Source organism: Phaethon lepturus, unplaced genomic scaffold (genome assembly GCF_000687285.1).
Source record: "Phaethon lepturus isolate BGI_N335 unplaced genomic scaffold, ASM68728v1 scaffold10294, whole genome shotgun sequence".
In the NCBI taxonomy this organism is placed as follows: domain Eukaryota; kingdom Metazoa; phylum Chordata; class Aves; order Phaethontiformes; family Phaethontidae; genus Phaethon; species Phaethon lepturus.
The window spans coordinates 45,660-62,710 of NW_010535548.1; the positions used below are offsets into that span (position 1 = coordinate 45,660).

The 17,051-nt window shown below is 37.8% G+C and overlaps 1 protein-coding gene across 2 annotated transcripts in view; it reads right to left on the reverse strand.

Moving 5' to 3' along the window:
- Positions 1 to 17,051, reverse strand: part of SH2D4B (SH2 domain containing 4B) — a 63,937-nt gene that overhangs the window by 35,816 nt on the left and 11,070 nt on the right. For both annotated transcript variants that reach the window (XM_010285868.1, XM_010285867.1), the window contains exons 2-4: positions 15,033 to 15,192; positions 13,777 to 13,924; positions 4,560 to 4,704 (exon numbers count right to left, since the gene is read on the reverse strand). In XM_010285868.1, coding sequence (XP_010284170.1) covers positions 4,560 to 4,704; positions 13,777 to 13,924; positions 15,033 to 15,192 — 453 coding nt within the window. The remainder of the gene's footprint in view (positions 1 to 4,559; positions 4,705 to 13,776; positions 13,925 to 15,032; positions 15,193 to 17,051) is intronic.

Here is a 17,051-nt window from a genome sequence, read left to right on the forward strand (position 1 = left end):
TTTTCCTTGAACAGCTTACGAGATTCTATTATTCCTCTTTGCTAACTTAAGTTGTCTTTTGAGTGAAAATGCAAGATGGCCTTTTATATTTTCACTTAGGATTGGAAAATCCCTATTAGCAGTCCTGGCAAAGTTCTAATACCAAATCTTTTGATACAGAGGAGGATTCATTCATGATGTGCTGCAGCTGAACTTGATCACATAATCTGTGAAATACTGGGAACTCTCCGTTATCTATTTTGTGCTTTTGAAGAGCTATGAGCTACAGTCAGAGCTATGTGAAAGTAGAAAAAAAAGTGCTATGAATATGCATCCTCATGTTTAAATTGTTTTGTTTCAGCTTTACCCTTGTTAACAGTTCTTGGATTTTGTTTATGAGCAATTCAAAATGACTACTTAATAGATAAAATTCAGTCTGCAAATTTTCTGAGTACACGTACAAATCACACGGTGTTTTTCCTGTTCCTAATTGGAAAATAACTTCGCACAAACACTCTGCAATATGGCTCCAGTTCAGCAATCTTATGAGAAAGCATGTGGATAATCCCATCCCTGTTCAACAATGCACTCTGAGACCTGGCGTTCAGTAAGCACATACTTAAGGTTGAGCGCTTGCTTAGTTAATGCATAGCTGAACTGCGGACTACTCACTTTAAAATTCAGCTCCTGCCCGTAAACTCACTCACTCGAGTTTCGGAGGAAGATAAGCACCAAACAAACATACATGCCTTTAAAATTCAAGCAAAAATAAATTCATAGACATAGTTTGTAGAAAAACATAAAAATACAACAATATAAAAGAAGCTATAATGAGTCAGCTTGGTATCCTACTTCCAACAGAGACCAAAAGTGGATGCTTAGGGAAAGGTATAAGAATACATCAAGTCACTCAATTCTATTTACATTTTTACCAGAATAGTTTTTGTCTGGAGATGAGTATAGCTGGTCAGATGGTATCTGAGCACTTCATTGCTTGATGCAGTTTGCAGGGATTTGTAAATGTGCTAACAGTATGCCTTTTGCAATGTTCAGTCAGATTAATATTTATGCTATAGTTTTTCCTATTATGTTTTGCAGATTCCTCTTCTGCTGTCACAGAGGTCACACTTAGACACTGTGATATAGCGTATTGTTTACTGAATACTCTAGAAACCTACAAAATGGAACAGCCCGTAAAAAGGTCCAAAACTAATCAGAATATATACACTCCTCTATCCAAACTCAGTCTTAGTTCTCACTTCTCAGTTTCAAAGAATAAGAGCTCTCAAGAGTGGACTCTGAATCAGTCTTTTCCACTATTCACCTTCTCATTTGCCAACCAATGTACATGCTCCACATATTAACTCACAACTGCCCTCTAAAATACCCCAACATATATCCATTATATGAAACCAAAGTGTAGAATTGCTCTTACTTTTTTTTAACCCGTTTAGTACTGATTCCTCAAGTTAATCTACACTTGTCATTTAGTATATTATAAAGCACTAAAATTATGTATTTCAATTAACACAGCAGTTCCATGGGCTTTTATTGTTATTTGGCACAATCAGGCAAACGGCAGAAGCAAAGTGCACCAAACAACAGACACTAATATTAGCAACACTTTGCTTACTGCCTTGGCAATAAACAGCTGAGGGATAATGTGATGAGGAGAGATGAATCCTCATCACATTCTAAATTCCATCTACTAAATAAATTAGTAGTGTCATCAGTATCATTGCTACATTGGCTCTCCACAATAGCTGCTCTAGCACTGCTGTTCCTCCTCAGTACTGACCCCCCAGCACTGTTGAATATGAAGGACTGACTTCAAGGAGGCAAGACACAAAGGAGCCTGGCTTTGTCCCTAACAGGCAGTATGGTTTCCATTGCAGGTGTGTAGAGACAAAAGACCTTAATAGTACATCTGCTTGTAATTCTTTTATGTATTCATGCATTTACTTATTGCTTAAAAAAGATGACAAGTGGATAGCTTTGCCTAACTTGACTAAATTTCCTCTCAGTGTCCCAAAGGACTATTTGAGGACAAATGAAAGGATTACCATAAAAAGGAAAAAAAAAATCTGAAATTGAAATCAAAAGTGAAAAATCTGGGAAACCTGAGGTACTAGTGCATTCACTTCCAAATAGGTCTTATCGCCTGTCTGCTGGAAGTTCTGGCTTCTGCAGCAAAGTTAAGGAAATGGAAGATGTTAGCATTCCTCAGGAAGCTTGATGCAAAGTCTGATGGCATAGTCTAAACCAGCCAGGAACTGGTTTCAGATAAGGCACTAAACACTGCATCTTCATATCTTAAGTTGTCACACCCATTTGCTAATGGAACACAGTTCTAAGCCCTCAAACCAACTGGGATAAATTGAGACACTGAGATAAGCATAAGAGCATAAACAAGGATGTGATACACTCTAGTCATTAGTCTGCAGTTAGTTTAATGCTAAATCAATTACTGATAACAGCATAAACTGTAGCAGCACAGAATTTATAGTAGGCTGGAAAACCCAACCGTGGTGCCGCCAGCTAGAAGGTGCTGAGCTTTCCTTTTGCCACAGCACCACTGTTATTGATGGGCAGGCTAGACAGCTCGAATTTGTGTGAGCTGCAGTTGGTCACCCCTTTGACCACAAGCAGACGTGTCTGTAGGTATTGAGGCACACAGACTGAAGGTGACAGAATTCCTTCAGAGCATACAGAATGCTCCACAGGCTACACAAGAAAAAATACGAGTGGTAGATTATGCATATGATGCAGTCAGAGGTGTGCTGACAGGCCAAGAATGCCGTCAAGAAATCATGATCAAAACTTTTTATAGCTTGTTCCTATCTTCTCTGCCTTCTCCAATAATTCCTCTATCGCACTTCTGATACCTGTCCCTGTACTACCAGCACGCTATGAGAAAACTGAGACAACAATCTAAAACCTCAGTTACCTCTTTAATCCAATAGTAAGAAAATGATAGTTGGTTTTAGTAATGTAGTTTTATTGACAATGTCAGTGTAAAGATAGGCTGGATTTTTTTTTTTTATAAAATGGTTGCAAGTATATTTTCTTTTCTTATCTACCATCACAGAAATGCAAAAGTACATAATACCATCCTCTATGCCAGCTGATGCTAATTGATAATTCATCATTTTCTACAAAACTAAAGGTCTATTTTTTCCCCAGCTCATTCTGCTCTTAAACACCCAAAATACAGGAAGCTACAGTTTTCCTTTCCAAATAAACACATACACCTGGATTTAAATAATTCTCCAGGAAATAATTACCTTCTCTCTATTGACAATGTAATATACAGAGGTTTTATTGATCAAAAAAGAGCGCAGCCTGCTATGAGCTTGGAAAATTGCACCAGTGTATCTTACGTAGATTTAATTCATGTTGTACAGAATGATTCACTATCTCATCAATCCCAGGTAATAGGATTTCAGTAATTAGTCTTCAGGAACTCCTGAACTGATGACTAAAACTATAAAATAAACTCATTGCATATTTTGAAACATTTCTTTTACTTCTGTCAGGAAATAGGTAACACACCAGCAATATTTTTTTTTCCTATTTCATAAGGTATTTCATGCAACACATACCAATTATCAGCTCCCTTAAAACTCCATTTTTATTATTAGTTGATTAACTTTTGTGTTATATATAATTGATACAATAACCCCATGACCCTACTTGAGCTAAAACTTTCCAATCATAACATTTTCTTTTTCTGCAGAGTAATCAAATCAGTATAGATGTGGCAAATAGAGAATATTCTTCCTCCAACAAAAATCCATACTTCTTATCGCAAATTTCCTACTACTAAAGCCAACTATGCAATAGGCTCCAGATGGAGTAGACGTACATTTTATTCACAATAACATATTAAGTCTTATTTACTCATAACGTGGACCTTTACTTACCTAGAGTATGTATGTATACATATATAGTAATATATTTTTTCTCTTCCTTATGGCCTTTTAAAAAAATCACTAATGTATTTTTAAATTAACCACAATGATGATGATGATAAAGAATTTCAGGGTGGCTAAAAAGGAATGCCACCTCCATAGAGTGAGATCATCATCATAAGGATCTTTTTCAGGGTGACAATCTAAGTATTATTTACTGTAATCTTTTGAAATGAAGTGAGTTTCAGTCTGATATCATAGCTTGACCCCATCACCATATGGAAGTAATTAAAATACAGATGAACACAGATTTTACCTCTTCAGAAATAGATGAGGACAAGCTGTCAAAAAAACTGTGTCCAGAATTATTATTACTAAGCCAAAACTGTTAATTAATAACATTAGACAAAAATTAATTATCTCAGTCACCGTACACAAAAAAATTTTTCAGTCATTGAGGCGGATTCTTATTCAGAAAGAAATGTGAAATTGGTAAACTCGCAGTAACTTCTGTTTGTAAGGTCAAGCTGATAATTTCCTGCAAAATAATACAGCATTTTGCATTGCTCTAGGTAGAAGAGATTTTTGGCAACAGCTTTTTCCATTCTACAAGGCTCCTTTTATTTGCTTTTAGAAACACATTAATCCTGTGGAGGTAATTTTACTTACACTGTTCTTCCCACTCCTGGTCATCGTCGCTGTGTTGACTATGCTGCTGAGCTTGCTTGAGACTCAGGTACAACTCTTTTGCTCGGATTTCTTCCTGCTGCCTTATTTGTTCTTCACCCTTTTGTCTTTCCTCTTCTTCTCTTTTCTAGGCAAAATGAAGTAAACCAGAGGTGACTAAAGAGGAGGAATGTGCCAAAAGTTAGGGCACTGCTTCAGTCGCTTCCTCCCACAAAGTAGCTACGTTACCTTGGACAAATCACTGCCTTTTCTAATAGAAGAGTTTTGAGATGCGCAGGTATCACAGAAATAAGGAACACATAAGTATCTAAGACCTGAAATCTATATGGAAAACATGTTTTATCACACGGCAGCAAAGCCGGGACTATCCTACAGTCCATGAGAAGCGCTCGTTTTAAGTTCACATATACTCCCATTGGAGATGTCACTGTCACTCAGACAATATACACTTCATCTACAGAATCTGTAGAATTCAGTAACTGATTTACTGGCGTTCTTGGTTTAGCAACTGTCACCACGTGTCATCATAACCAACACAGAGAATGATGTTTTCCAAGTATCAAGATCACCACATTCTGGAAGAAAAGCCAGATCCTTCAGCACACACCAGACACTTCGCAAAATGTAGCTAAAAGTAACATGCAAAAAAAGTTCCCTTCCAAGAAGAGCTTAAAGGAGATGGAAACCTGCTAAAGATTGCCTCTACAGCTGGCCTTCTGCCTATCAATAACACAGGAGCTTGACTGGTGCAGTAATAGGAACCCCTATCTGTTTTCTAATAAATTTTCCCTGCAAAGAAGCAGATTTAATTCATTGCTCAGCTGAATCCCCCCAAAAAACCCAAAACTGAACTTTGTGAAAGTGTAACTCATATTATTGACATAATTTGAATTATGAATAAGAACAGGGTTTTATTTAATATTATAATGGAACCAACACTATACTCTTTTGGGTAAGAAACTTGTGGATAAGAATCTTGTTATAAGTCACAGAGTAAAATCACCCTGAATTACTAACTGAGTCACCTAACCTAAACCATAAGTAAGGGAAACCCAAAGTAGATTGTGAGTTGTTGCAAAATGTTAATCAAATTTCTAGGGTGAAGCAACTGACATCCATTTGAATAAAATCTGGTGAAACTCTGCTTTTTATATTAGCAGTTTTGTGGGAGATCTGTCTTCCTTAAATAACTTTTGTTTGTTAAAGGTCAGAAGTGTGATTTCGTAAGATCTTTGCATTTTCCTGACTCTGCTGCTTCCTTTTGGTGGCATTTTAATGTTTCGTTACAATGGGACCAGCAATAGTTGAGCACAGGAAAAAAAAAACAAAAAAACCCATGGTTACTTTAAACTGGAAAACAATTTTCTCAAATGCACCAACATGTTCTATCCATCAGTTGAGCTGATATATTTGAGTAAATGTTTAGCTTTGTACTGGTAATTTCTTTTTTCTTAAGACATGTATGATGTAAAGTCTGAAAATTATGTTCAGATGGGACTGCTCCTGCTCTCAAAGGGGAATCAGACATATTTAGCTTCCTTTTTATTATATATACACACACATATTTGTGCACTGTGAACTTTGTGGAAGGGCATATTTTCTAAGTTTGAAAACAAACTTTCATCACAGTAGGATTCACAGCATAACCGAAACAATCCATGGTCTATTTTAATAAGTACTACAAATATGAGCAGACACATTTAAAAATGAGGCTAAAAACTGACTTCTATTATTCTCTAAACTCAGTCTGCGAGTTCAGGAGATGCAAAACTGAGCTTTCATGATGTTGCTCATAATCCTGCAAAAAGTAAAAATGCAAAAGTACTCATTCAAAGGTTGTCTGTCCCATCCTAACACCCACCAGGGCACAAATAGCAAAAAGCAGCCCGAATATCGTAATATGCATGTCCAAACAATGTTGTTGTTTAATGCCCCTAAGAGGGACTCATACGTGATTTCCCAATGGTGAAACAGGTATCTGGAATGCCTGCCTGGGAAACAGGAAAAAACCCTTTTGTCCACCATGGGGAAGGAAGGGATTTTTTTTTTCTCTCCTCCTGCCCTGCCCCCAGTTCTCTCTAGCCCTGCAAAAGTTATCTGTTGTTAACCAGAAACCTGGAATTGAAGGAAAACAACTCTAATTCTTCTCAGAAGACAGCTTTCCAAAGCAAATATTGCTGTTTGCAACCTCTAGAAGCTCAGTGAGGGTCAGAAGGAGCAGCAGGTATCAGGACAGTTTTGTTGTTCTCGTCATGGGTCACAACAGCACGTTTAAGGAACAATGACATGTTGTATTTGCACAAACATGGAAATAACAGTGTAAACCATGTGTGAACGAACCAGGACCGGTGTCTTGAGTTTCACAGGGATGGCTTGCTTAGGAGTAGTCAGCCAACTGACATGGCTCTAAATGCTTTTGTCCATTGACAACTCGGAGAGACTGAAAAGAAGCAATTTAGCAGTGACAAGCAACACCATCTTCAGAGTGGGAAACAGAACAAATGCAAATCTCTACCCTTTGAAAGAATTCAGTCACTCTTCCATTTTCCTAAGTAACATAAATCAACATCTCTCCATTTAGTACAGCTGAATTCCACCAGTTCACACCAGCAGAGGATCTGTCTTCTTGACAATACAGCAAACCAAGACAGGAAAAATTGGGTATTAATAGTGATGTCCCTGTGTAGAGAATAATAGTTCCGTAACACATATGATGAACAATAAATTAGGCTGCTCTTATTATTTCCGAGAAAGAAAAGCTTAGTATTGTTCTTCAGTATTTTTTTTTATATTTTAATGTTAGTATCTTTGATTATTTCTACCATCATCCTCCCATTGTCATCTCCCGAGTCCTAAAAGGATTAGTTGAGTGGACAGTTCATTATTTTTGAAAAGTCAATGCTTTTAGGAAGCACTGATTTCAAAGCCCAGCAGCTTCTTCAGAACAAGAAAAAAAAAAAATTTACAAAGGAAATTATCTTTTTACATACCCCATAGAATTAGGGATTCTATATTTCAGTTGCTAGGAAATAGCTTTTTTTTTTTTTTGAAGTACGCAATCAGCTATTCTTTATTCTTATGAGGAGAATATTTATTCATTTAGCTTCACTACCTAAAAAATCCAATACATCTAATCTACCTTTTCAGGAAGATGGACAGACACAGGGGTAATCCTGGGCTATCAAAGTGTTTTCTATTCAACATCTCAAACCACAGGGTAAACTTAATACGGGAAAAGAAAGAGGAAAAAAAAAAATCTCACAGCAGTTTCCCTGAATCACACAAGAGTTTTATCACAAGTTGTTTTTTTTTTTTTAATGTAGCTATTTTTGAAGCATTTGTAGTAAAAAGATGACAGTGTCCAAAAAAAAAAAAAAAAACACAAACCCCAAAACAAAAAAACACAACAAATCAGAATTCAAGTAGAGTTTGAGTTCTTAATGGAAAACAGTAATGCTTACTGAGAAAATTCTACCTTTTTTTTGTGAGAAGGTGGAGATTTAAGTCAAAGAATAACAACACCAAAAAAACCCGCAATGCTGGCACTTGATTCTGAATTCACACAACTTTTTCACATCATCTCCCTTTTTAAAGCAATCAAAATTTTAAATTCTATTTATTCAAATTAGCACATGGATGCATGTGCAAGTATATTGTGCAACTCCTTAAAGGTGTGTGAGGAGACACAACCCTCGTTAGTATGACACAGGAAAGAAAAGTCACCCTTTTGTCAAGTATGAGTGAAGTATATGTTTGTATTTAAAACGAACAACTGAACTTTTCACACTTAGTCTGCTGGAAGAAGACAACCACCAGTTTATCTGCTTCTCCCCAGGAACCCACTCCTGCTCACCAGAGCCGAGAGTGAGGATATAACAACCTGCAAACATCACCTTCTCTCTGGCAGCTGAGAGAGGCTGTATTGCGTGCAGTGACCCTTTCAGCTCTTCCAGAATAATTAGGAAGGTGACAATTCAGTACCTAGTTGCAAATCGTCAAGAAATACTAACCTGCTGCAACAAATCACACTGGCAAGGCCACAAGCAGCAGTAATCCTCTCCAGCTTTAACTCCACCAGAGAATTCGTACGCTAAATGAACTTACCAAGCCTCTGGCAGTTGAGCATTTACCACAAACTTGTTACTTGTGACTGTAAACGTGTGCCCCACAATGTCTGACAGCTTTACTACAGCCAGCTCTAAATAACATTTAATACTAGCCATGGTTAGCTTCTAATGTTTTACTCCAGTGCAGTGGAGAGATTAGGTCAGCATTTATTTTTTTCTGCCACCAGTGTCTCAAAAGGAGCCCTGGGTTTGCATCGCTTCACTGCGCACGCATTGGCACAGCGACAAACATACAAAACGCAGTCATGCTTTACGTAGAAGTTGTGTTTCGGTCATGGATATGCCCCAGGAGATGTTATTCACACGAGGCGCATATAGGGAGGTAACAACGTGCTCTGGTTCAAAGACCCTCTTTTAGATGAGATAGAAAACAAAGCTAAGGACTATTCCTGACTGGGAGAGATCAGAGGTACATTGCACGTGCTGGAGCAGACTCTGCTGGGGTAACTTGCCGTAGATCCAGAGACAAACTCTTAGTAGATTGACACTGGATCCAATGACAGTGTTGGTCTCTGGATCTTAGGGACTCTAAGGGGGTCCCTTAGACACCCTAAGGGACTCTCCACAGCTTGAATTCCTGACATGTAGCTATCCTCATTAGTGGCTCAGATTTTCCTCTTTACCCATGGAAAATATCAGAGCTTTGCTAGCCTTTACTAGCGATCTGGCAGCACAATCATTACTGATCTCACTGGGGGAAGATTTTGCTTTAAACTTAATATCACAGTTCCTCACAAGTAGGATATAAAACCCTTAAGATTTGATTCCCAGCAGAAACAGCTGCCTCACTTCCAACATTGGTAAAGAGACAACTGCATAGAAGAAAAGAATTTCTGAACTGTGGTTACACAAAAGAAAACAAAATGAAGTATTACTCAGTTGTTGTAATTGCAATTGAATGGATGCAACTGAGGCATTTTCAGAATTAACTGGGTGCCAAACACCAGCAAGAAGCTGTTGTCATATTCCCGGATTCTAAATATGCTGTCCTTGGGAAAGAGTTCAGGGTTTTCTTGGCACAGCAAAGCACTGAGCTGAATTTACAGCTTATTTGCACTTAAAGATAACAGGCCCACTCAAGTGGTTGATGTTTACTTGGAGACAAGAGGTTTTTTTGATATCAGGACAGAATGCTCACTGGTATATCATCAGAAGCTCACAGCAGTGTAAGTGGTGATGGTGACATTTTACTGTATTGCTAAACTCTACACCTGGCAGCAACTGCCTGAGGAATCAGGTCCACAGCACTTTTAGGCACAGTAAAGCACTCAGACATGTGTTGAAAGCCCATCCAAGTCAACAGGACTGAAGTATGTTCTTTCTATTAAGCATAAGCTGTCCTTATTAGAGATTTCCTGAACTGAAGCACTAATTATTCTGTTCTTCAGTGAAGGTTGATTCTAAACTTGTCATCTTTGGTGAGAACAGAAACAGCCAGGATGTAGAAACTCTTGGATCCACACTTTAAAAAAAGCTCACTTCACTCACCACAATCCCAACTGGAATTAAACTTGCACCCAAAAAAAATTGCAGAAGGAAATTATGATGCACTGTAATGCTCTTGTTGCCTATCAAGAGAATAAGGATTATTTCTCCTTAAGTGACACTGATTAAAACTCCTACTAAATATTTTTTGATGCATGACGAAAAACAACGCCCATAAAGGTTTAGATGCAGCTTTTGGTTAACACACATTTCATCTCCCAAGAAATTTTTAAGAAGCAATCTAGTTTTACTGCCAACTGTGCTTATATTATTAAATTTGGCAGGTATCTGACGCTGTCATACAGATAGTACTTTACTATTAATAGTCTCTTGTTTTATGTAGACCACATGAAAAGCGAGCTGAGAGAGTGTATCTCTGTTATTTCTAAATGTAGCTGAAGGATACCACCCACCCCAGCTGGCTGACACTCATACCTTTAATTTGCTCTAGCTCTGCACATTGTTCAAGATTCTTAATGACAGCAACTGATAACAGTATGAAATTATGCCTATGATCTCATAGCCTTTGTGAATCAGCAAAAAGATTAATGATAGTAATTGGCTCTCTTGTTTGTCCTTTGCAATAGGTGCATAAAAGAATAGCTGTCCTTAAACTGCAAAAATAGAGCAGTCAACATTTATATTCTAGTATCATAAATTAAAGGCATTTCTGCTTAAGAAACACCAAGGAAAGCAATACTTTTCTAATAGCACTGGAAAAGGAAACAGGGATCATCATTCACTTTGATATGTGAGATATCATTTATCTAGTGCAGACAGCCCTAAACTCCAATGATAGGTCAAGAGGAATAAAAGCATTTTAAGAAGGAGTGTTTGTGATACAATATGGTTAGAAATTAAACATTTCAGCAGAAAGCACAGAGTTTCAATCTCCCAAGTCAAAATGCTTCAAGAGGATGAAGCATTAACAGAGACTGAACTTTTCGTACCCCAGTTTGGAGACGGCTTTAAACACGGTCTGGTCATCATCACAGAAGGATGATTACCAATGCATTAGATATTTTAAACCTGTTAAAAGTGGGCTTGCTAACTGATCTGCATCTCATTCCACACCCTGAATCATTCATGAAAGGTACATTTCTTCATGATTTCAATGACTGCAGTCATACATGAGTAGAGTCATTAATTCATCTTTTTCTCAACACCTTAGTTCTATTCATTTTCTGTAGTTGGAGGTAGACGCCAGAAATATAACTTTCCTATTTTCCTGTCTAGGTACCTTTCCACTCATTCAGCTTGTAAATATTGCTTGTACTACTTCCACTGCACAACAAAAGAGTAAAAACGGGAAGGAAAAGGAAAGTCAAGTGAGCTTAAATAAGCCAGTGGACAGAGAAGTCAACTCCCTCATATTAGCCTGTGAGATTCACTTGTCTTTGAAATGCTTTTACTGTTTTTAAGTAGTTATACAGCACTACATACAAGATCTGCTCTTTCAAGACCAAGTAATAGATACATTCTTCTGAGTAGCAAAGGTGTGGTGTTTAGAGTACCAGGGATCAGTCCTGCATTTGGACGTCTGCTGGTGGAACCTTATGTTAGTCCAAGTCCCTCCTAACAGATCTCAAATTATAGAAGTAGTTGAAGACCCAGAGCTGGAAGGGTAATTAGACTATGTTGTTGTATTAATAGAGCAAATGCCGGGAGCACACTCAATAAAACGGCATTTAAAAAAAATAACCACTGCATAATATCTTGTTTCCAAACTAATTTTTGAAGCCAAAGAGTTAATTTCTGCTGGGTCTTGTCTTAAACATTTTGGTCCATTTATTTATATTTTTGCAACTATTCTCTTCAAATACTTGTTTTAAAGGAAACCATAGGGGAAAAAAAGATTTCTGTTTCTTTGATAAAGATGTTGGCAACTTTATGAATAGGGCTGAAGAAATCCTGGCCAAAAGTTAGTGTTTGAAATTCAAAATAGAAACTGAACCAAATTCTCACCCCACTTACAGCAGTGCAATTCTTACTCCTACCAGGCACACAGTTGGATGGAAGATACCTGCTCGCTTCCCGAGAAACAGCGGGAACACAGATCACTGTGACATTACCTTTCGATCAATACGAAAATGAGCAGAATTTAGTACCATTCCTTTTAAACTGTATCGACAACTGAAAAGTTTTCCTTAAGAGAAAATTATGACTGCTGGCCACTAAAAGTCTCACAAGTTGCTCACTTTGCTTTTTGAAAAAGTCTCTTTGAAACAGAAGAACAACAGTGAGCTTGTGGACATTTACTCCATCAAGTGCACTGTAAACCAACCACAGAGATATAAGTGAACAGATCTGTATCAGTCTTTGTTCAAGAGGGCTTTGCTTTCCGGAAAGCAAAGGAAAGAGCATTTAATTAGCTGCTCTGCTCATTATTCATACATTAATAAAAGCACTTGAAAGGTATAGTTTCATTACTCGTTGACAGCAAATTTCAAAGGCCCTGTTCTCTCCTATGAATTCAAATTAATTCTGCAAAGGTAAATCAGCAACTTTCTGCGGGGGAGGCTTTAGCTTTGTGCTACATAACCACCCTCAAATCCCAGTCCCACAGTTGATAGAATGACAAGCAACTTGCTGACTCTAGTTTGTAATCAAACCGCATAAATTTAACAATGAGTTTTTCAGCATTCTTCCCATCGCAGAGGACAAGGGGGGAGTCTATCTGCACTTTCCACACCTTCAGTCACCATCCCAGGGAGGGAAAAAGGACATAACAAGCTGTCAGCAGGGGAGAGGAGTGTAGACGGAAGTTACTCGATGCAGATCTCCTAGGAGTCATATTTTGCTAAAAGTCTTCTCTATAGAAACCCAGCCTCACAAATCCCGTGCAGTCCCAGAGTGCACAACCCAGGCTCAGAAGACTGTGATAATTTTTCTGCACACTAAACCAATTATATTTTGTTTTCTCATTTTTAAACACAATTTTATCTTTATAAAGTAATATGAGAAGGGTAGACAATGGCCATCTTTTCCTGTTCAGTTTTCAAACTGTTATTTTCAACAGGAGAATGTGAGAAAAATATTATTTCAAACCAACATTAAGAAACTATAACTGAGCTCATAGAAAATTCATGATGAAATCAATAAAAATCAGGCAAATGAACTTCTCCCACAGAAGCCAACTGGACTTTTCCCACATGTTGAGTAGGAGAAGGATCCACCCCTCATTATATTAAAGAAAGTAGTGACAGAATTTTCAAGTTAAGTATGTGAACAATTCATCCAAAATACACAAAAAATGTTCAAGCAAACTAACTTAAAATGAGACGTTTCACAATTGTACATTTCCCCCCCCAGTATGATTCACTCAGCGCAGCTGACTGAACAATTCTGTTAATGTGAGAGCTGAATAACCAGTTTGATAGTCCTGACACTTTTGAATGAGATATATAATTTTTTCACATCGCTCACCCAGCTGTTCTGGTGAACACCATGTAGCTATTTGTATATTCCAGGATGAGAAATTACAACTCTGGGTTTTAAAGCTTACTAATAAACATGCACTGAAGGTGACAAGAACTTTGGATCTATATAAAAACACTATTAAAACCCCTAAATGATTCTATGCAAACCTTCAGTTCCTCCTGAATTTTTTTCTCCTCCAATTTGGCAGCTTTCCGATCTTCCATCTCTATTTTCCATTTTTCTGCCACTATTCTGGCTTTTTCTTGAGCCATAGCATCCCGGAATTTCTTTGTAATCTCAGCCTCCTTTTGTCTCCTTCAGAAAAGAATTTGAAAATAAAAATAATTTAAGACACTGATTACTTTTTTTAAATGGACGATCGATACTGGCTTACTGGTTGCAACAATATTTAGCATAAAACTTCATGGAAGTATAAAAGGAAAAAATTTAAACGTGTTTAACAAGAGACCTACCACAAATCAGATTTGAAGAAACCATCCAGAAAGCAGACATTTTCAATTTTTGATAAATGACTAATTAAAATAGCACCTTCTAAATTAGAAAAGTACTTCTTGGATGTCTTTGAGTCATACCCTATATTTTTCCTTCCCTGGCTGAAAAAATAGATTTTTTTCTGTCAGTCTAGCAAAGCATGATTGGGAATTGTCTCTCAAGTGTCAATGCAAATGTCTACCAGGTTCTTACAGTAGATTGTTTATGAGTACTTACAACATAAAAGGAACACAGCACAGGTTGAAGCTTTAATTCCTGCTTAAACACGCAATGACTATAAGCAAGAAGAATCACATATGAAAAGGAATAATACAGAATAATCTGATATGTAAAGTATCACTTTTCAGTGCTGTGCTGCAGAAGGAAGTGCAGGAGGCAGGTGGCCTTCTTCCCAACGATATCAAGCATCAAAACACTTTTGAATCTCTCCCAAGGCTGGAAGAGGCCCTGTTGGAAACACCAGCATGGCGCTTGTGTAATCAGTTTCTGAACTGTTGGGATAAGAATTAGGACAAGCCATATGCAAATAAAACCAATTTCAAAAAGGATTTTATGTACGAAATCCCCATTGCGGGCATAGATGTGTGATACAACAAAACATTTTTAGTTCAATCATCTCAAAACCAGATTGTGTCATTGTTATTTATTTACAAACCGGTCAATGGTTTAGCAAAATTCCCCCCCCAAAAAGGTTTGCTTCACTTCTTTTGTGAAAGAGGTTTTTTGGTTTTCAGTACTCAATAACAATAAAATTACATTTTTCACGTGCTGAAAAATTGACAAAAAAGTGAAAGCAAATGTTCACAAAACGTACTTACCAGTTTTACCCACCATTACCTGCCACCTTTCCACAAGGCCATGCCTCCCATTATGCCAAGTGGACCCTGAATTCAGATTCTTAGATCCTCACCATAGTTCCTCTGCCTCCTTCTGCGCTTGCTGCCTGGCTCGCTCCGCTATTAGCTCCTCTGATATCTGTTCATACGGTTTGTCACCCGGGGCTTCTCCCATAACCCAGACCCAGACCTCACTGTCCTTCCCACGTAGCCACTGCACATGTTTGCCATTACCTGCAACAGCCACCAAGAAGAAACAAAAGTCATAAATACTGGCTCAAACTCTTGTGTAAATATAGATAAAAAGATAGGAGATCTGCAATTTAATAATATTAAGCTTGCAATTTACAATGCAGAATAAAATATTACTAAGACATTAGATGAAATCTTCAGATTTGATCAATCTACCATGCTGGGGCGGAGGGGGAAAGGGCTTGTACATGCCAGATCACAGAATCTTTCAAGGCTCACTGTCCCACAAAACAAAAAAAAAAGGAATTATTCATTCTGGCATATGTTTCCAAGAATTTAGGTATTATGATCCCTTTTCAATTGTTACATGTATATTTTCTTGCTTTACTCAGCAAGGGATGAATGAAGAGAATGGAAAAAGAGATGGAGCGACGACAACAACCAGTGACATGATGTGACTAGCAATGCCTCAGCACACAGAGAATGTTGAGCGTCAAGCATAGAGAGACTTCATCGGAATCCCTGCAAAAAATCCGGGAATTTCCTGCTCCCACTACGTGAAGGAGGAGTTTCAGAAAGCCTGCATACTCCGAGCACACAGCACGGCAGCAGCTTTTCTGTTCAGGTAGGCAGTTGAAAGAGATTAAGTTTCTGGTTCAGTTTTCATGAAAGACACCACGCAAAAAATCTAGTTACTGTGTTGACAGAGTGATTTTAAAAACACCAGAAAAGACTATGTTTGATGAACCTTCGTGTCCAAGAATCAACAATAGCATTAAAATGACTACAAAGGGCACTAGATTACATCCTGTCTGAATACATTTTCGTAGTTACATACACTACCCTGCTTAGTGTGGTTTGGTCTTTTCCTTCTGCTTTTGTATGTATAACTCACAGATATTTTATGCATTTTAGAGGTTCATATTAAGGAGTTGGTATAAACAGCTCTTATGCATCCATTTTTGTTTTATTTCTTGCAAATTTGTTGAAACTGTTCTTCACAAAAGGAGATTCTACCACGAAGACCGTTGCCAAGATGGACAAGAGATTTATTTTAAAGAACGCACACTGAGAGGCCACAAAGGCACAGCACTCATCTCACTATATTGCAATCCACTAGATTTCATCCTCTTGCCCAAATATTGAGGTTAGTAAATTGTGCGTGGCCACTTAGCTTCTAGAAGGTAACCCGTCTCGTTTGAAAACGTGACGAAATTGGACAGTTTGTTGTTCTCCTAGGTAGCTTTTCTCTGATGTTCCCATAAGAGTTAAAAGAAACCTGGTCCTACTTGAATGGCCAGTCTTTGCTTCCGGTCTTTCTGAGTCTTTCTCTACCAGCATCAGCTTAGCTACTCTTACCTTCACCTTCAGCTGCCTGTTGTTCCGCAACAGGACAGTATCCATTTAACCCGATTAAGTTTCCTGATGCACAATCAATAGGGTGTTTTTGACAGCCCAGACTGAAGAGAGAAGACTGCAGGAGGGAACGAAGCGGGGCTGTTGACAGCAAGCAGTGCCACTGTCAACCCACACTCGCAAGTGTTGACAATACAAACTGAAGGCAACTAACATATCTGGTCTCTCAATGAAAGCTAATATTCCATATCAAATTTGAAAACGTGATTTATACAAATTCCCAGTGTTGGCCTAATGGTACCGACTTCAAAGGGGGTGTAAATTTAAGCTAATAATGTTTTCCTTCAATAACTCTCAAAAGCATTTGCTCTTTCACAGTCTATCAGATTATGTCTCAGGTTATAAATGTGAATGTATTTTATTGTGGTTCCTATTCTGTACTTTTCCATGTTCCTGTCAGCACAACATTTATGTTGTATCTTTTGGATACAGCATTTGAACACTGTCTGCTGAGAACTGGGAGGCCATATCATATTTGTCCATAA